At 36.5% G+C, this 21,147-nt stretch overlaps 2 protein-coding genes across 4 annotated transcripts in view; both read right to left on the reverse strand.

The window, feature by feature from the left end:
• Positions 1-479: 479 nt before the first annotated feature.
• On the reverse strand, positions 480-15,148 carry LOC107558290 (SH2 domain-containing adapter protein F-like). 3 transcript variants are annotated; one of them, XM_016241931.1, is made up of 9 exons: positions 14,736-15,148; positions 12,508-12,511; positions 11,321-11,377; positions 10,807-11,143; positions 8,620-8,773; positions 8,211-8,408; positions 4,239-4,419; positions 3,487-3,606; positions 480-1,319 (listed from the first exon to the last, which is right to left on the reverse strand). In XM_016241931.1, the coding sequence occupies exons 4-9, from the start codon at positions 11,137-11,139 to the stop codon at positions 1,133-1,135; spliced, it is 1,173 nt and encodes a 390-aa protein (XP_016097417.1). In that variant the 5' UTR covers positions 11,140-11,143; positions 11,321-11,377; positions 12,508-12,511; positions 14,736-15,148; the 3' UTR covers positions 480-1,132. The 3 variants fall into 3 exon arrangements, with proteins under 3 accessions (XP_016097417.1, XP_016097418.1, XP_016097419.1); XM_016241932.1 differs by lacking the exons at positions 10,807-11,143; positions 11,321-11,377; positions 12,508-12,511 and adding exons at positions 12,940-13,276; positions 13,454-13,510; positions 13,996-13,997 and having other exon boundaries at positions 14,734-15,148; XM_016241933.1 differs by lacking the exons at positions 10,807-11,143; positions 11,321-11,377; positions 12,508-12,511 and adding exons at positions 12,940-13,276; positions 13,454-13,510 and having other exon boundaries at positions 14,740-15,148.
• An 859-nt stretch (positions 15,149-16,007) lies between these two features.
• LOC107558291 (coiled-coil domain-containing protein 94-like) overlaps positions 16,008-21,147 on the reverse strand; it is a 9,155-nt gene continuing 4,015 nt past the window's right edge. The window contains exons 6-8 of the mRNA XM_016241935.1: positions 19,762-19,906; positions 19,136-19,292; positions 16,008-16,598 (exon numbers count right to left, since the gene is read on the reverse strand). Of these exons, the coding sequence (XP_016097421.1) occupies positions 16,474-16,598; positions 19,136-19,292; positions 19,762-19,906 (427 nt within the window). The 3' untranslated portion in view covers positions 16,008-16,473. The remainder of the gene's footprint in view (positions 16,599-19,135; positions 19,293-19,761; positions 19,907-21,147) is intronic.

The following is a 21,147-nucleotide window of genomic DNA, read 5'->3' on the forward strand; positions in this document are numbered from 1 at the left end:
GACAAAACTACAACAAAAAAAACTACATTTCTACTGTCATTTCAGCTTTTAATTAATGTCAGTTTTGACTGTCAGATTTTTTATTTTATTTATTTACTTTTTATCTTAACAGTTTGACTTTGTCATACTTTTGAGTTTTTACCTCATAATTATGACTTTGTATGCCAATTTCAACTTTTTATAAACATAAAAGTGGACTTATGAGGTAAGGTGTGCAAATTATGACATTTGACAAATTTTTCATAATTCATAATTGACAAAACTACAAAAAAAAAACTACATTTCTACTGTCATTTCAGCTTTTAATTAATGTCAGTTTTGACTGTCAGATTTTTTATTTTATTTATTTACTTTTTATCTTAACAGTTTGACTTTGTCATACTTTTGAGTTTTTACCTCATAATTATGACTTTGTATGCCAATTTCAACTTTTTATAAACAAAAATGTATTTAAATTGTGGAAACAAATGAGACTTGAGAGCTGCAACACTGCATTTTTTTTCCTTCACACAAATCTATTGTGTGGCTTTAGAAGACTTATATGGACTACATTTATGCTGATTTTGTCCTTTTTAGAGCATAACAGCCATGATCAGCATCCACTTTCATTAACATCATTCAAAAGATCTTTTGTGTTTTACAGGTTCGGAATGACATGAGAATGAGCAGATGAGGACAACTGTCATTTCAGGTGAATCACTTTTTAAAGCAAGAAATCCTACAGAGGATGGGATTTGTACTGTACATCATTGCTTTTTAGTATTTAGCAAAATCTTTATAAATACTTTGGTCGGGCTACATTTTATCTTCAAATGTTAAAACTATCATTTGAAGAGTTTGGAGCAGAGAAAGTAATAATATTACAGTTCCCAGTGTGATGCGAAGACACTTTAGAGTTCTGTGGTGTGTAAAATATACTTCACACGTGTGCAGTACATCAATACAGTTTCTGTACAGGCCGACTGTGTTTTCATTCACACGCCTGAAAAATCAAATTCCCACTCCAAACTCAAATCAAACTCTCAAAGAGCCTGCGATATGTGTTTGATAATGAAGCACTATAGTAGCCGTCTGAGTGAGGCCCTGAGTGTGTACGTGTGCGAGCGCATGGTAAGTGTGTGTGTGTGTGGTCTCAGAGCGTCTGCACCAGCACCGGGAACAGCAGGGACAGGTGTTCGGCTCCGCGGATGGGCAGTTTGTTCGTGGTGTAGTAATGAATGACTTCAGGGATGGAGCCAAATGGAGGACTGTTCTCTCCCAGGATGAACTTCCCATCCCGAGACTGCGAGAACTTCATGTGCATGAACCCGTGACAGCTCCTGCAGAGAGACGGAGGGGGGAGAGAGAAAGTCTTTGAGTTTGCATATGGCTTTGTAAGGCTGACCTAGAACAGTAGAAATATGTCAGTCGGTAGAGAGTTATACAACAGTAGGTAAGGCTGCTGTATATTATAACTAGGTAAAACAGTGTGGTTACTGTTAACTAAAACTATTAAAAATCATGAAATAAAGCTAAAATAAATAAATGTTACATGAAAATGGGTTCAATAAGTTTAACCCTGTAAAGCCTACTGTTTCATATTTGATATGCACATTTCTAAGCCCTCTGAATGACCACCATAATCGAAATTTTGCTTTTGTACACACTCTGCTACATGCATTCTGTCGTCTGATTGATAGTTTTTTAGCAAACAAAAGGCCTTTTAGTATAATTGTACAAACATCCAACTTCAGCTCGTATTTCATGTGTCTTAAACTGATCATCAAACTAAGCATATAAATGTCATAAGACATTATTGGGAGGTACAGAGAGACAACTGATATTTATATGCATTTTGTGTCAGTAGTCTGTTATACTGTTATAAAGATTTCATTTATATTCATTACAGGATATCAGAACTTCATCTTGACCATTCAAAAATAGGAAACAGCACTTTTCAAGTTTTTTCTCCAAAGCTTGCATGCCTGTAACTCAAGAAGTATTAAAGATATCTTAATGCCCTTTTAGATATTGGGTCTTAACAAACTTTTCTGGAGACATGAGATATGTGAAAATAGAGAAACTGTCCGTGTCTTAAACAAGTCAAGGATAAAGTTATTAAGAGTTAATTGTTTCTGAGTGATGTTGCAACTCGCCACATTAATAAAAAGGGAAAATAAAAAGGAAAAATAATTAAATGAGATAAAGCACATTTCATTTGTGAAATATTTAATTTATTGGATCATTTCACATACATAATATATAAACAATTATATTGTTTATAAATTAAATGAGTATATATTGTGATTTATACAATAAGAAATAATTATGATTAAAATATATTTATTTATTTATTTATGCATTTATCCAAAGCGACTTACAGTGCGCATTCAGGCTATACTTTTTTTTTTTTTTTTTATCAGTATGTGATTAAAATACCATGATGTAAGATTTTGGTCATATTGCTCACCCCTATAAAACTGAAAAGCAGCCATGCTTTTTGGGGGGCACTGCATTATTAATAACATGGTAAACGCATTTAGACCCACACAAAACACCTCAAACCTGAATATATTACACGGAGCTAGAATAGCTAGATGTAACTGCCCTCCAGCAGTAGAATAAGCATGTAGCATGAGGGGAAAAGAAAACATTATTAATAAATGAGAGCAGATCTAGATAGAGAAAAATAAAAAGAGGTTGCACACCAGTTGGCTGCTAGGGCATTGCTATGTGGTTGCTAGGGTGTTCAGGCTGGTTCCTAGTTAGTTGCTTACTGGCCAAGTCCAATTAAAACCACTCTCAAGTCTCTATAACAGTTTGATTTCTAGATGACTCTGGTCCCTCCTTCAATGCAAACTAATGGGATTTTATTGTCAAAATTGTAATAAAATATAAATATCAGATGTTTCATTTAGAGCAGCTGTAGTACAACATAAAAAAATGTACATTTAGAGTAGTTACAGTAGTGCATAATCATGTAAATATTTAGTGTCCAGAGAATCACTAAAGACTCTGGCCTTAATGCTTATTTAAAGTTCATTTCCCATGAAGATGCAGAAAGAGAAACATGAACCTAGATTAGCAGAAACAATTTGCTCTATTTATAAAGTTAAATGACTTGGACTGTTTCATGAAACAAAAGCGAATGTGGGACAAGTACTTCAATTACTATACCTCTGAAAACAATCACAACACAGCAGAAAATGGTAGCTAGTGGTTTTATTTACAGCACACTAATAGAACGCCCAGGTCATCAGTGGCCTTGTTTCTAGAAAGATTTAATTTTGTCCTCGGGGACTGAACCAAACCAAAAAGCCCTGAGGTAAGTCATGACCACACAACTCTGAACTGCAGCAGAAATTGATATGCAAATGAAAAAGACAAAACGGTCTACTTGTGAGGGAGTGACTAAGCTACTCATTCCACAGAGCACTGTAAATGATGGCACTGAATGAGTTTTTGGGTTGTAAGAGTACCTGAGAGAGTGAGTTTGTAAGACTGTACCTGAGAGACAGCGAATAGTCGTTTCTGCTGGTCTGGCTTTTCCTCACCAGGTAACTGCACTCCTTACACAGCGTGAGCAGAGATTCGGCTTCTGAGCGAGTCAATGCACCATGGTACCATCTGAAACACACACACACACACAGATGGGCCACTATTAGGGTTTTCACAGAACCAATCTTTCAGCGTTCAAAACTTATTTTTAACTTACAATCACCAAAGGATGGGAAACAAATGTTCAAATACTCCATTTAATGTCAAAGTAATTTACATAAATGTATAAATAAGCTTTTGTTCACAAAAACAGTCATTTTCTGTGGCTGTTTGGATGTTTTAAAGGTGAAAAAAATATAAAGTTTTAAATATGGATATTTTTCTTACACAAACACATCGTTTCCCGTCAGAAGGCCTTTATTAAGCCCCTGGAGCCGTGTGGAGCACTTTTTATGATGGATGGATGCCCTTTTTTGGGCTTCAAAATCTCAACCCCCATTCACTGCCATTATAAAGCTTGGAAGAGCCAGGGCATTTTTTTTAGATATAACTCCGATTGTATTCATCTGAAAGAAGAAAGTCATATACACCTAGGATGGCTTGAGGGTGAGTAAATCATGGGGTAATTTTCATTTTTGGATGAACTATCCCTTTAAGTATTGGGTTTCACTCAGCAAATATGATGCAGAGTTGTGGAAAAATAATGATAGTGTTTGAAATTTTAGCAGCACAGCTCAAGCTGTTCATGTGTAAATACATACACCTGTTTCTCCAGGGGCAGTGTGGGATCCACCCTCTCTCCCAGGATGCCATGTGTGTTGCTGGGCTTGTGCAGGCTGGTGGCTCTGCTGGATGGAGGGCTGATTCTGGACGCTCCTGCCTTCCTCGGTGCCTCGTCACGGGGCAGTGTACATTGTTCCCAGTCTCTGGCTTCAAAAGTTACTACAAAACATTCAAAAAAGGGTCACACTTTAGTTTGGGGACAAGTTCTCACTATTAACTAACTTTCAACCCCGACTTTTGCCTCAATAAACCCCTAATTTGCTAAGTTTAGGTATGGGGTAGGATTACAGGATCTAGAATACGGTCAAAATAAGGTATTAGAATGTGCTTTATAAGTACTAATAAACAGCCAATATGCTAGTAATATGCATGCTAATAAGCAACTAGTTAATAGGGAGAACTGGTCCCTAAACTTAAGAGTTAAAAAAAACGTTACTTAAAAAAACAATTATAAACAAACTTTTTAAAGTGCAAGCAAAAAGAGCAGGTTAAAAAATATGTATGTACATTCAAAATAAATAAACTGAGTATTTACTACTACTAACAATGAATATTTATTATTCAATTACTTTAATTATTATTTAAAATATGATTTACTTATTATAAACTTATACAAATTAAAGAAATGCATTATTGCTGCAAAGGTTACTACAAAACAATTATAAACTTTTAAAATGCAACCAAAAAGAGTTAATAGTATACATTAACAAATTTTATCTAATTAAATTTTTATATATTTCATTGATATTTCAAATATTATACATTTGTATAAGTAAAATTATATATTTTTATTAATAATTAAATGAGATTTAATTGCTTTAGTTTATGTTTTCCCCCGCATAAAATTATAGATGTATTAAATTATGCAGTATACATTAAAGGGGTCATATGATGCAATTTCAAGTTTTCCTTTCTCTTTGGAGTGTTACAAGCTGATTGTGCATAGATAAGATCCCTGAAGTTGCAAAGACTAAAGTCTCAAAACCCAAAAGATATTCTTTATCAAAGTTAAGACTCTGCCACGCCCCCATAAAACGGCTCGTTCTAACACGCCCCCACATATCTACCTCACTATGTGGAAATATTTGCATAATGCCACCCAAATGTGCACGCAAAGAAAGACGGTGTGGTTTCAGTAACCGCAGTTAGTGTTGAAGCAGCATGTCAGGGAGACGCTGTGTGTTTCTAGGCGAAAGCAAAAGCACTTTATTTGGCCTTCCGAAAGTAGATGCACTTAGGAATCTTTAAGATTACTTACAACAGAACAGCAATGCATTTTATGGACGACCGTTTCGTGAACCTAGGAGAGGAGGTAATTCTGACTTTGCTATGACAATCTGGCACTTCTGAATCAGCTACTGTTTTGTTATTAGTTGAAGTATTTGCTATTGACTGTTCAAATGCAGAGTTTTGCGCATCGTGTGTGTGCGCGTGAGAGAGAGAGAGAGAGAGAGAGAGAGACCTGGGATCTGACAGTCAACCTGAAGAAAACCAAAATTATGATATTTCAGAAAAGATCCAGATCCCAGGGAACACCACACACATTTACATTAGGCACTAAGCAGATAACACACACATCACACAATAACTACCTGGGTTTGAAAATCACATGCACGGGAAACTTTAATCATGCTGTGAATGAACTGAGAGATAAAGCACGCAGGGCCTTCTATGCCATAAAACGGCAATGTCCTATAGAAATCCTTATTAGAATTTGGCTGAAAATATTAGAATCAGTAATTGAGCCCATTGCCCTCTATGGCAGTGAGGTGTGGGGTCCACTGACAAATCCAAACCTAGTTTATATACTTACATTCATTTTGCACTACATGCTTAATACTATCTATATATTATTACTATTATTCTTTTTCTTTCTGTTAATATAGGTGTACTACTTGTAAGCAGTCCATCTGCATTTGCTTTGACAATACAAATGTATAATTTTTGTCATGCCAATAAAGCACTCTTAAATTGAAATTGTGTGAGAGAGAGAGAGAGAGACAGCGTCACATCACAGTGGAGTCAGCTGTCTTAACCGTGGCTTGTGTACTGCAAACACATACCAGCTTCATCACTGTGTCTGTCACGCGACTCTGTTCCCCTTTCGAGCTCTGTCTTTACATTTATTTTGAAAGATGAAGCTCACGATTATGGAAAGGGGCGTTACATTTCCGACTAGTGCTTGCGGTGTTCGGCCAATCACAATGCACTGGGTCAGCTGGCCAATCAGAGCAGACTGCGCTTGTCGGAAGGAGGGACTTTGTAGAAAACGAAGCGTTTGAGAGAGGCGGGGCATAGAGGACCTACAATAATGTACAGTATTTGAAAAATAATGTGCTTTTTGAACATTAAAGCATGTCAACATATTATGTTACATCAAATAATGATCTTTAAAAAAGCATCATATGACCCCTTTAAAATTCTATTTTGGTACAGTTTTTTATTTTTATTTTATTTAGAAAAGGCATTAACATTATACATTTACGATTAAGGGTTTGTTTAAATCACTATCCCTCAGTATAAGCAATAAAGTAGTGTTTCATGCTTTAGCAAACAACACTAGTTACTCTCTCCCAGCATCACTGTTCCTGCTGTCTTGGTAAAGAAGCTCTTTCTTTGTGAGGAATATGCATCTGACAGAGCGTGAAAAATCCACGAGCAACCGGCAATCTGATCAGAAGTGGTGAAATGACCATGTGATGAAGAGTGCGTGACATTTGAGTCACAGAGGGAGAGATGATCTGAGTGTGTGTGTGTGTGTGGAATGTGATGCAGAGCAGAAGTCACACAGTGGATCTGATGTTTCTGCATGACTGCTCTACTCCTGTCTCCATCAAGACCCTCCACACATCCCTCTCCTCACAACAGAATCACAGACATCTTCCTACTGCACCTACAGATCATTTTATTGAAAGCAGACAAATCCAATGTTTAGAGCTGCGACTGACAACTACTGTGCTTAAGAATTAAACTGTTGATGCATCAAACAGAAGTCAGGGTTCAAAACTAACTTGAACTGACTTGAGAAAACGTACTGGCCATAAAACATTATATTATATTTTCATAATAACATTATTATACTTTTATTCTGCCACAAAACAGTATTTGCATTATTATTTAAAAAGCAGGCAGTTACTTAGGCCTGAATGATTTAAAATATTATCATTTATATTTATTTATTAATAAATATTCATATTAATAAATATAATAATTTATTAATTAGAATATTACAATTATAAAAATATAGTTATATAGTATAGTTAATAATATTTATTATTATAAACTACAAAAGTCAATAAAGAAATATTACTACTACTACTATTAGTTTATTATTTAATATATTCCATTTGTTATTATTATTATAATAATTCATATTAAAATACATACAGTGGTGTGAAAAAGTGTTGGCCCCCTTCCTGATTTCTTATTTTTTTGCATGTTTGTCACACTTTAATGTTTCAGATCATCAAACAAATTTAAATATTACACAAAAATAATGCAAGTAAATACAAAATGCAGTTTTTAAATGATGATTTCATTTATTAAGGGAAAAAAGCTGTCCAAACCTACGAATCAATGTATTGTTATTGATAGTAAGAAGTATATTACTATTGCTATAATACTATAGAGTAAATGATTGATATATAATAATAATAATAATACTACACAGTATATGTAAAATAATAAATAACTGTAAATTTGATATTTATGGCTGTCTAAATTTCTTTGCTTTCAAGTGCTAAACCTCAGAGCTTTTACTTTGGCAGAAAACCAAAGGAAGCTGCTTTAAAACACCAGCCACCCGTCAAATAACACTGTTTTAATATACTCACATTTGCTGACTGTTCATTTTGTACCCTGCTTGTAATGCAGTCAACGTCATTTTCAAAAGAGGATGAAAACGTGCTGCTGTGGAACGGAGCCCATCTCTAGCCAGCAACATGTCTTACCTGCGAAGGCTTTGGAGATGTTCTCTTTCTTCCACTCCCAGGGCTGGTCGTACTCATCCGCCGGCCTCTCGTCGTCCTGGGGCAGACGGCTCTCTCTCTCGTCCTCCGCTGGGGCCGCCTGGGGCCGAACTCTCTCTTCGTAAGGGCTGTCGTAGAGCTGCGGACTGTTTCTACCCTGATCTGTGCTGTGCTGGAGCTCTGACATACGACAGACACGTTCAATTGCACCAGACAACACGAAATTACATTATGTATGAGTATTATGAAAGTGAATAAGGACTGGAGTTGTCAAGCTCTGAAAAACATGTAAACGTTACCGCAGACCACAAATTACAACATACTGGAATAACAATGGCTGAATGAATGCTCTCTTTGGAATTATAAGAGATATAGTGGGGGAATGCTGTACCGCTTATGAATCTCTGGGCCTCAAACGGCTCCATGTAACTGCTGCAGGCTTCGACGGCGTTCTGCTCCCAGCCAGGTCTGGGCCGCGGGTCCGGTCTGGCGTCAAACGGGTCCGAGTAATCAGTCTCCCCAACTGCAGGAGCCGAAGGAACCACCTGGTGAAAAGAATAAAGAACAAGTGTTGAGTGATCATGATGATCATATGAATCCGAAACGAAGATAACTGCAGAGTTTTACACAGTACGCGGTTCTGCTAGCTCATGTAAACACACATGAAGCATTTTCATCCACTACGGTTATTATGGTTAACTAGTAAAAAAAACAACTTTGTACTGGTACTTCTCATTTTCATTTTGTTTAACTTGATGTACTAAAATGAACTAAAACTGAAATTTAAATTAACACTACATTAACTAACTACATATTAAAAAAAACCAAAAAAAAAACAGTACCTATTATTACACACCAAAATTACTAAAACATTTATTAACATTACAAAAATTAATACTAAATCAGTAAAACTTGAAAAAAATTTAAAATTCAAAAAATTCTAATACAAATGTTCAATTTAATTAAAAAATAAAATCTGTTTTTTGAAATCCCTTAACCACAAACCAAAATGTAAAGGCTGCAGCTCTTGAACCATTTGGTCTACAAACATAATTGTGCTCTCTTTTGAAAGCAGACACTAGAAAGTATATACTATAATAGTACATAAATAATACTAAAATTAAGTCAAATGGACTTTTTTTTGTCCAGACTGAAAATGGTCAGACACTGATTACATTATGCTTACATTGCACAGAAAAGCGCATCACTTTTTCGTTTCACTGAAGAATTATTATTATTAATTATAACAATTACTAATTGATTATTAGAAACAAAATTTGGAGTGACATAACATTTTCATTTTTAGACACACAATCCATTTAAAAACCAAAACGAGTGAGAGAGAGAGAGAGAGGGTTGGTGTGTGGGTCTATAAAAGCCGCAGGCATTGGGATTACTTGTATTTGGGTTAATGAAATTGATTCCCAACACTCACACCGTTCACCTCTGATGACAAACATTTATTAACATTACAAAAATTAATACTAAATCAGTAAAACTTGAAAAAAATTTAAAATTCAAAAAATTCAAATACAAATGTTCAATTTAATTAAAAAATAAAATCTGTTTTTTGAAATCCCTTAACCACAAACCAAAATGTAAAGGCTGCAGCTCTTGAACCATTTGGTCTACAAACATAATTGTGCTCTCTTTTGAAAGCAGACACTAGAAAGTATATACTATAATAGTACATAAATAATACTAAAATTAAGTCAAATGGACTTTTTTTTGTCCAGACTGAAAATGGTCAGACACTGATTACATTATGCTTACATTGCACAGAAAAGCGCATCACTTTTTCGTTTCACTGAAGAATTATTATTATTAATTATAACAATTACTAATTGATTATTAGAAACAAAATTTGGAGTGACATAACATTTTCATTTTTAGACACACAATCCATTTAAAAACCAAAACGAGTGAGAGAGAGAGAGAGAGGGTTGGTGTGTGGGTCTATAAAAGCCGCAGGCATTGGGATTACTTGTATTTGGGTTAATGAAATTGATTCCCAACACTCACACCGTTCACCTCTGATGACAAAATACAATTATTACCGGCCGAGCGAAGAAAACACGAGCAAATTGTGCGTCTGTTTGGTTTGTTATGACATCTGCAAAACTCATCCATGACATGTGCATCGAACAAATCTACTCAAAACAATCAGACATCAATGTAATCCTAGTAAAACATCCACTGCAACTCTCATAACCACCTCATTTGTGATATATTGATCTATTCATGATGGAAGAAATTAACTGGAGGGTCTTTACGCCAAGACAAACAACCATACAAGTAATGTTCTCGTAAAATAATTCCACATAAAGAAACATGTGTCATTGTTATGACATTCAAGTACACATAAGAAGAGGAAAAAGGCTTAAAATCATCAAGATGAGCACACTAAAGTACACCACTAAACTATGCTTTTACACTTTCAGGGATTGGTTCTTGGCCAATCCCAGTCATTTTTCCCATATATCCACACAGGAGATCTTTCAAAGCACATCATTTTTACTGATAACAGTCCAGTAAGAGCCATTTAAGCTCTCTATGTGTTAAGAAAACAAGAACTTACAGGGGCCTGCGGTTCCTCAAAGGTCACGATGTTCAGTGGTATTTTGCTACGCCCGAATTCCTGAGATTCCACTTTTATCAGTCTGTGTTTGGGAGACACGATCTTCACCTCCACGCCGTTGGACAGCACCGCGCCAAACGCGGGGAATGTTTCCACCGACCCTGAGCCGTTCAGCACCCGGTTCTCCGAGGGTTCGTACGGGTCCTCAAAGTCCAGCTCTTTCTGAGCCCTGTAGGCCCGTAGGATCTCGCTTTCGGTGTAGTCCGGTGTCGGGGGCTGCGGAGGTCCTTTCCTGCTGCCAAAACTTAGGTGATCTCTAAACCACTTTGCCATGGGTCTACGACCAAGACAAGAATGAAACAGATCAAAATAAACATTAAAAGTCAAAAAGGAATTTATCCTATAGTTCTTCCATGGAACACCATCCATAAATCCTGAAACACCTAACCAATGAGTTACTTATTACTCACAGAGTGTCAATAAATGGCAAATATGATATTGTGCAACAGCTCACCTCAGTTTCCCCAATGCATCGATGCTTTAGAACATCCAACGCCTATTTGCTCGCAATCTGGAAAGCAAAAGCACAGCTATGACGTATTTAAAAAAGCAAGAAATGTAAAAGAAAGGTAGCTGTGGATTACTTTAAGCCTCCACCTCTAGACCAGCCCCACTGGAAAAGACATTTTACAGTGATAACACAAAAATAATTTACTCAACCTCATGTTGTTCCAAATCCGTATGACTTTCAATCCCCCACAAAAGTAGTTATTTAGCAGAATGACCAGACAGCTCTTTTTCATCCAATGAAAGTGAATGGTGACCATGTCAGTCAATCGAGAATTCAGTAAATTTTGACTTAAATTTAGGTCTGTTTCTCACAGAAATCTCTCACATGACTTAAAACACACCAAATTAGTTATATAAGCAACTTTTATGATGCTCATTGTCCTTTTTAAACCTAAGATTCACAGTCTCGTTCACTTTCATTGGATGAGAAACGATGCAGTGAAGGTGAATAGAGACTGGTTGTTAGCCCCTCACATTTTTCCTAACAACTGCTTTTGTTTTTCATGAAAGATGGAAAACAATAGGGTTTGGAACAAAATCAGCGTGAGTGAACCGTTACATAATTTTAACCACAAACCAAAATGTAAAGGCTGCAGCTCTTGAACCATTTGGTCTACAAACATAATTGTGCTCTCTTTTGAAAGCAGACACTAGAAAGTATATACTATAATAGTACATAAATAATACTAAAATTAAGTCAAATGGACTTTTTTTTGTCCAGACTGAAAATGGTCAGACACTGATTACATTATGCTTACATTGCACAGAAAAGCGCATCACTTTTTCGTTTCACTGAAGAATTATTATTATTAATTATAACAATTACTAATTGATTATTAGAAACAAAATTTGGAGTGACATAACATTTTCATTTTTAGACACACAATCCATTTAAAAACCAAAACGAGTGAGAGAGAGAGAGAGAGGGTTGGTGTGTGGGTCTATAAAAGCCGCAGGCATTGGGATTACTTGTATTTGGGTTAATGAAATTGATTCCCAACACTCACACCGTTCACCTCTGATGACAAAATACAATTATTACCGGCCGAGCGAAGAAAACACGAGCAAATTGTGCGTCTGTTTGGTTTGTTATGACATCTGCAAAACTCATCCATGACATGTGCATCGAACAAATCTACTCAAAACAATCAGACATCAATGTAATCCTAGTAAAACATCCACTGCAACTCTCATAACCACCTCATTTGTGATATATTGATCTATTCATGATGGAAGAAATTAACTGGAGGGTCTTTACGCCAAGACAAACAACCATACAAGTAATGTTCTCGTAAAATAATTCCACATAAAGAAACATGTGTCATTGTTATGACATTCAAGTACACATAAGAAGAGGAAAAAGGCTTGAAATCATCAAGATGAGCACACTAAAGTACACCACTAAACTATGCTTTTACACTTTCAGTGATTGGTTCTTGGCCAATCCCAGTCATTTTTCCCATATATCCACACAGGAGATCTTTCAAAGCACATCATTTTTACTGATAACAGTCCAGTAAGAGCCATTTAAGCTCTCTATGTGTTAAGAAAACAAGAACTTACAGGGGCCTGCGGTTCCTCAAAGGTCACGATGTTCAGTGGTATTTTGCTACGCCCGAATTCCTGAGATTCCACTTTTATCAGTCTGTGTTTGGGAGACACGATCTTCACCTCCACGCCGTTGGACAGCACCGCGCCAAACGCGGGGAATGTTTCCACCGACCCTGAGCCGTTCAGCACCCGGTTCTCCGAGGGTTCGTACGGGTCCTCAAAGTCCAGCTCTTTCTGAGCCCTGTAGGCCCGTAGGATCTCGCTTTCGGTGTAGTCCGGTGTCGGGGGCTGCGGAGGTCCTTTCCTGCTGCCAAAACTTAGGTGATCTCTAAACCACTTTGCCATGGGTCTACGACCAAGACAAGAATGAAACAGATCAAAATAAACATTAAAAGTCAAAAAGGAATTTATCCTATAGTTCTTCCATGGAACACCATCCATAAATCCTGAAACACCTAACCAATGAGTTACTTATTACTCACAGAGTGTCAATAAATGGCAAATATGATATTGTGCAACAGCTCACCTCAGTTTCCCCAATGCATCGATGCTTTAGAACATCCAACGCCTATTTGCTCGCAATCTGGAAAGCAAAAGCACAGCTATGACGTATTTAAAAAAGCAAGAAATGTAAAAGAAAGGTAGCTGTGGATTACTTTAAGCCTCCACCTCTAGACCAGCCCCACTGGAAAATACATTTTACAGTGATAACACAAAAATAATTTACTCAACCTCATGTTGTTCCAAATCCGTATGACTTTCAATCCCCCACAAAAGTAGTTATTTAGCAGAATGACCAGACAGCTCTTTTTCATCCAATGAAAGTGAATGGTGACCATGTCAGTCAATCGAGAATTCAGTCAATTTTGACTTAAATTTAGGTCTGTTTCTCACAGAAATCTCTCATATGACTTAAAACACACCAAATTAGTTATATAAGCAACTTTTATGATGCTCATTGTCCTTTTTAAACCTAAGATTCACAGTCTCGTTCACTTTCATTGGATGAGAAACGATGCAGTGAAGGTGAATAGAGACTGGTTGTTAGCCCCTCACATTTTTCCTAACAACTGCTTTTGTTTTTCATGAAAGATGGAAAACAATAGGGTTTGGAACAAAATCAGCGTGAGTGAACCGTTACATAATTAAATTTTTTTGGCGAGCGGTTCCTTTAAACAAACACACTTTGTCATATATAGTCTATATATATATATATATATCAGCTCATGCTTTTGTACTTGGTGGATACATTAAACATGATGGCGATGATTTCGTATAAATGAAAACAAATAAGTCAACATTATTCAAAAAGAAAGTTTCACACACACACACACACGCACACGCACTGCTCAATCTGGGCAAAGAATCCTGTCAAAACAATAACATGCACCAACTGTACACACCCACTTTCTTATCTTTCCCCCTTTAATTTAGCACATAACCGAGAGATTCTGATGTTTCTTTGACTGAAATAGACAAAAACTGTTATTATAGATTAAAACTAATGTTAGCAACCCGGCTAACATCTTTAAACTCCGCTAGCTCACATTATAGTCACTTTATCTATCGGCAAATGTCATTATATACACGATTACTATAGTAAATTAAACACAGAAGACGAATACGTAACTAATTTGGAGCACAAAAGTAAAAACCAACAAATGTAAACTGCATTTGTTAGCCGGCTTGCTTGCTATCTATGCAATGCGCAATCCCAATGGATACTCTCAGACGAGCGCGTGCAGACTTCTCAGCTAATACGACAGTATTAACTCCTAAAAAGATTTTAGAAACCATTTGCAAAACACTCACCTCTCACTGATGCACGGATGGAAGTGAGTATTTAAAGCAACTGTGAGGGGAATCTCAAAAAGTGACGAGTGTGTGCACGTGCAGATGGATGGATGAGTTGCATCGGATTGCATTGGCTGTTGCAGCTGAGCTGGTGACTGTGGTGAGCAACACACAAGCTCGACTTGTTGTTGAAGCCCTCTGGAGAGAGTTGCATTGTCTTTGTTCTTGCTGAGGCATTTCATTTCACATGCTGGCTCGTGCTTTGGCTTTGCACTGTGCAAAATCAATGTTGCAATGCTGCAAAGCACAGTTATTAAGAAAGTGCAGGGTTTTTAGATAAAACAAAGCGATTAAGTGCAATAATAAAATGCATACAAGCAGGGGCTTCTGGTTAACCACACACACTAAAGGAAGCAATCCAATTCACTATGTGTCCCATCTGTCACACCAGCTCTCATTAACACCTTCTCCATCAGCATACAGAGGTCAACTTGTAAGGTTAGAAGGTCACCCGCACTTTGTTGGATCAATATGGGAGATGGTGAATAATGGCTATCCACACATTGGACTGCATTAACATCACATTAGCAAGTGTTACCTTGAACACCAAAACAAGCCACTGATGCCATTAGCGGATGTCAAATTAAGTAACTTTTGCCAAATGTACACTGCAGAGGTTCGCAAGCGCTTCACATGTGGCATTTAGGTGTATCTACACAAAACGTTTAATATGGAAGCCCGTTTCTGCCACGGAATAAACAATAAAATTGCGACTTTCCCCCCCTCCCAATTCTGACTTCTTTATTAGAATTGCAAGATTTAAACTCAGATATGCACAAAGTCAAAATTGTGAGAAGTCGCAATTACCATTTTTTATTGACTACTTTAGGGCTTTTTCCTCGGAATTGTGAGATAGAAGCTCTTGATTGCAAAACGTAAGCTCACATAAAAAGTTGCAAATTCCTTTTTTTCTTCCATGGCAGAAATGGTTTTCCATAGCAATAAATGCTGCTCAAAAATGGCATACATGCAAAACAATGTGATGCAATTACAGCTGTATTCTTTGAGGCTAGGGGCTGAGGTGGGTGTGAGTCAACATGATTCAGTCTGGCTTTTGTGCTGCGTTGTGCATACACTGAATTTTGAGCGGGCACAAAGCAGCCTTAACTCGGCAGTGTTATAAAACGCTTTTTGGGAAGCTCACAATATAGATAAATAATAATATATCTGAAATGTATTTCTAAATATTTGCTAAAACCAACACAACTGAAAAAAATAGTCTGTGCTCGGAAACAAAACACAAGGAACATTTTATTCGTCTGATGTTTGGAACGATGAAATGGGATGATATGGGATTAGAGATGATCAGCCGAAATTAGATTCAGATTCACTTATCTCCACTGAAACCCTCAAATGCATTTCCTCGTATTGATTGAGCGAACATGGAGAAACAAATTCTACCTAATAGAGTACATAATACACAAGAAGCACATTATAGAGTACATTAGAGACATCGGGATGATGCAGATCTAATAAAAAGAACCGAATGAAATCCAGGCAATGGAAACAACTTCTCATAAACAATGCTCCTCCAGCTAAAAAGTTAATCACTGAAAAATAAAAATCTCTCGAATTACAATTTTAAAGAGTCCAGGTTAAGGAAACATAAAGTGGTCTGTGAAAAGAAAGCTGGTCATTTTTGTCGGTCTGAAAATAAACATTTAATTTCAGTCTGCCAAATTTTTTTCCAGCCTAGTCAGAGTTGCTGTCATCGCTGTCTGTATACACCCCCAAGAGGCTGAGAGAAGAACCGTTCGGAGATGTGACTGGCTGTCCACTGGAAGCTGTGGAGGACTCAGGTTTGGCAGCACCTGCGCCTGAATGATCCGGAAAGACAGAGAAAACACAGGTTAACAGAGACCGCAAAACCCTAAACTATGTCTGGTACATAAACACAACATCAGGGCTCATGGTGGAAACTGTAGTGGGTTTTATCACAGGCATCAAGTCCCTTCATTTTTATTGGCCTCACCACTTTATAAAAAATGGGTTGCGCACTCCACATCTGTACCATTCCTTGATTCTAAAGAAATATTAATACTAACATTCACTGCAATTTTGTAATAAAATAATACATATCTATTCATTAACTATGAAATAAAACAATAATATTAAACAAGTTAATAAAATAATAATTCAGTTGCATTTTTGACATTAAATAATAAATATATATTTATTAATTATATTAATAAAATGTATATTAATAAAACAATAAAACAAGTTAATAATAAAATCAATTTTAGTTTATTAAATAATAACAAATACCTAACTATTAGTTATATTAAAAGTAATTATTAATAAAACAGTTAATAAAATAATAATTCACTTGCAATTTTAGTTTATTAAATACATTATACATATTTTTTTATTATTAAAAATGTATATACATTTAAACATCTGGGGTCGGTAAGATTTTTTTTAACCTCTTAAAAGCACAATATGCAAGTTTTTGCCATTAGAGGGCGCGTTTTCAAAACAAACAAAGAAACAAAGGAGTAGTTTGATGACGCCGTGACTGAGTGTGGAATCATGGGAGTTGTCGTCTTCATCCCCCACAGCCGATGCAATTCGACAGGACTCGGGCAGAAATCATGGCCATGGATGAGCTAATGTATTAAAGATTTATTAACGTCGTAGTATGAAGCAGGGTGAGGCTGAAAGCGTCGAAGCGAAACGAGGCCGCTGAAGCAATTGCTAATGAGAGATGAGCGCGACGCACGGCTCGAAAGCAGCGGAGCTTTTATTATGCCACAGTCGACCGCTTCCGCTCCTTCCGGTCGTGCGTATGTGGGGTAAAGCAGCGCTGTTTTATCATACTAGATACATTTGAAAGTTCTGTTATAATGCTACTCTGTGCGGTCGTCACCAGTCTATTAAAACGCACAACATATTAAAGCGTCTTTGGTGTTTCCATGTTTTCTACAAAACAAAACCGGAAATCGAGGGGTTATGACGTCATTGGCAGGCGACACAATGACACTATGGACACGCTCCGTGTCACTAGTTAAAATTGCTTATTTCTCTGGATTTAAACATTCTACGAAAAGTTTGGGATAATGTAAGTACACAAGTCAGCAAAATATATAACACTGTTCTAGTGGTTTTTGGATATTTTAATAAAACAATCTTTAACTGTCACCCCCCATTTTTGAACATAGACGTGAAAGTGCACCATCCAAACTTAAATTGTTATAAAACATGAACGCTTTTGAAAACAGACCTAAGGTTGTATTCTTTTTAAAATACTTTTATAGACTTTAAAAAAATAGACTTAAAAATCTATTTCAAATAAATGCTGATCTTTTGAACTTTCAACTCATCAAAGAATCCTGGGGAAAAAAATCAGTTTCCACAAAAATATTAAGCAGCACAACTCTTTTCAACATTGATACTAATCAGAAATGTTTCTTGAGCAGCAAATCAGCATATTAGAATGATTTCTGAAGGATCATGTGACATTGAAGACTGGAGTAATGATGCTGAAAATACAGCTTTGATCACAGGAATAAATTACATTTTAAAATGTATTTAAGACCAAAAAACAAAGATCCGCACACGAAAAATGGGCCAAAAAAGCACACATTAATTTATTGTCCAAGGGCCACAAATAAAGTGCAAAAAAAAGTGTGCACTTTATTTGTGGCCTCTGAATAATAAATTCAGATTAATATAGAATGCGTGTCATTCTTATTACTTGGAGTCATGATAAAGGATGGAGCAATACGTTGGTTTACAAACTGCAGTGCTTTATCAGTACTCTATGTCTGTGTTCGGCTAACGCATATACCATTGTTTGGGTCTTTACTACCAAGCTGTGGGACCAGTTCACTAACAGAAGTGTAAAACAACTTTTCCCCCTCAGATTCTTTATTTTTAGAACAGAGTGGAGCACTATCATTATTAAAATAGGATGCATTATTGATAAGTCGTATTCCAGTACTGGTGATGGGCGTTCTGTTTCCAACATGCGCTGTAAGCAGTAGACCAATCACAACAGACTGGGCCATCGGACCAATCAGAGCAGAGTAGCTTCATGCAAAGGAGGGGGTTGGAAAGATTACTCTTTAAACTAATTGTTTGAGAGTCACTTAGAAATAACATAAAATTAAATGCATATTATAAGAAAATGAAAGTGTTTTTTGACCTTGCATGCATGTAAACCTGTTGTTGGGGACTCCCAAAACCAAATGATGAACCTTTCAAAAAGCATAATAGGGGCACTTTAAATGACTGAATGAATGAATTAGCTATTGTTTTTAATAATTGTAATACACCCCTGCACACTCATTACAGCCTGACTGTCCCCAACACTTTTGAGAACTCACTGATTCAGTAGTTTTAATAGATCATGAACCTGTTTGTGTGTTAGCAGCCTGTCGTGGTGCACCGGCAGAATCGGCTGGTTTCTTCCTCACCACCAGAGACCCCAGAGCTCCCTTTTCACCCAGACCTCCGACACTCCTCTCCCAGCTCTCCACCTTCTGTTTCTTTACGCCCACAGACGATGAGCCCTGTGGAGACCAGCAAGAAAACAGCGCAAAAATTAATGAGAGAAAAAGATGAGGCATTAAAACAGAAAAACACATGTAAGCTGAAAGAACAACTGAATTTTGTACCACAGATCATATAAAGTATAATGTACAGTCAATACTTAATACGATAAATAAATAAACAAATGGATCTGAAATATTGACGAGCTGAAATGATTATGTGAGAAGAACGAGTGTGGAGTGATATGAGAATCATTAAACTAGCACAACTATGTATGACAATAACACTCGACTGCAGCATGTTGCAACTGACCAATCACAGTAGAGTATCCAGAGATATGTATAAAAAAATTCAAAAGCAACACCTAAGACTTTTTCCAAATCATAATATATAAAAGTAACTAAAATAAAATGTCAAAATATGTCAATGTCAAATCAAACAAACTAAATTTGAATCTAATAAAGTGGAGGCTGCTGTGTTTCTCTTCACCTGTGATCCCGTGTTCACGTCTGTGGTGAGGATGTCTGTGGGTTTATCAGCCGTGTGTTTGTTGCCTCTGTCTTTCACATCTTCTGTCTCGTCTTCGGAGTCTGAGTCCCTCAGTCGTTTGACCAGAACTCTCTCCAACATCTCTCTATGAGGAGCAAGAGAAAAGGGAAGTCTAAACCAGTGTTTCCCAACCTTTTTTTAGTCGCGGCACCCTTTGGAAATTTTAACAAACTTGTGGCACCCTACAAAATTAATTGTCACAATATTTGAATTTCTAACTTCGATATGATAAATTGAAAAGTATAGATATTTGGTACAACAGGGAAGAACTGCAGAATATAATGTCATACAGATATTTTTTATATTATTACAAAATGTTGTCCATCAATGGTGGCAATCAGTAGGCTAATTTCTAATGAAGAGACCAATTTATATGACAGATTTTAATGTAGGCTATAATTGTAGTGTAAACATTATTTAATTACCATTATAACTAGCTATCTCACAAATTTTTGCTCACTCTGTTTTTTTTTATTTTACAGTGGGGTTATTTTGGTGCAGTAGCACGAGATAGCTTGATTTCAAACTTTGCATTGAATAAAAAATGACAAGTAAGCAGTTAGTAATAAAATAAGAACAAATAAAGAAATTAATAATGATAGCACAAATAAAAAATAACGACAGGCCTTCGAATTAAATTAATTGCTTTTTTTTTTTTTTTACCAATTATATTTATTTACCAAATAATGTTTAGTCCTAGAAAGCTATTATTTTCAGAACACGTGAGCATAACGGTTAGCAGATCAATGAATGAGAGGGCAGCGTTACCAGAGTTGCCCATTTACCACACCATGTTACAGCACAGTACGGCTATTGCAGACAGAAACAATACTGTACTACATCCATGTCTCCTGTCGGCTCAATTTTTGAGTGGACTTTGCTGTTCCGATGAGCATGAACGAACGGTATACGAGTGGAGTGACTGAGCGGAGCGCACACGCATAGAGCGGGATAATACGCAGAGCGTCACACCACGTGAAAGTGAAACCTGAGCGGTGAACTCATTTTCGGCCGCCGAAATTTCAGTGCATCTCTAATAATTGTCGACATCAGAAATGGATATTATATAATAGATGCTTTTTTGAACATTTTAGCAATTAAAAAATATATATATATTTTCTTTTAAATTAAAAAAAAAGAATATATATTTTTTTTTTTTTACACTGCACCCCTGCTCTCAACAGACGGCACCCCGGTTGGGAAACACTGACCTAGAGTCTCCTGTGCAAGGGAGTCAGAGTTTGTTTTAATGGTGTTCCACATCAGTCACTGATTCAGTTCCATAATGGCCTCAGTGAGTGCTGTAGTGCAGCACAGAAGGCTGTA

This window comes from Sinocyclocheilus grahami, unplaced genomic scaffold, assembly GCF_001515645.1.
Source record: "Sinocyclocheilus grahami isolate Dianchi unplaced genomic scaffold, SAMN03320097.WGS_v1.1 scaffold639.1, whole genome shotgun sequence".
NCBI classification, from domain to species: Eukaryota; Metazoa; Chordata; class Actinopteri; order Cypriniformes; family Cyprinidae; genus Sinocyclocheilus; species Sinocyclocheilus grahami.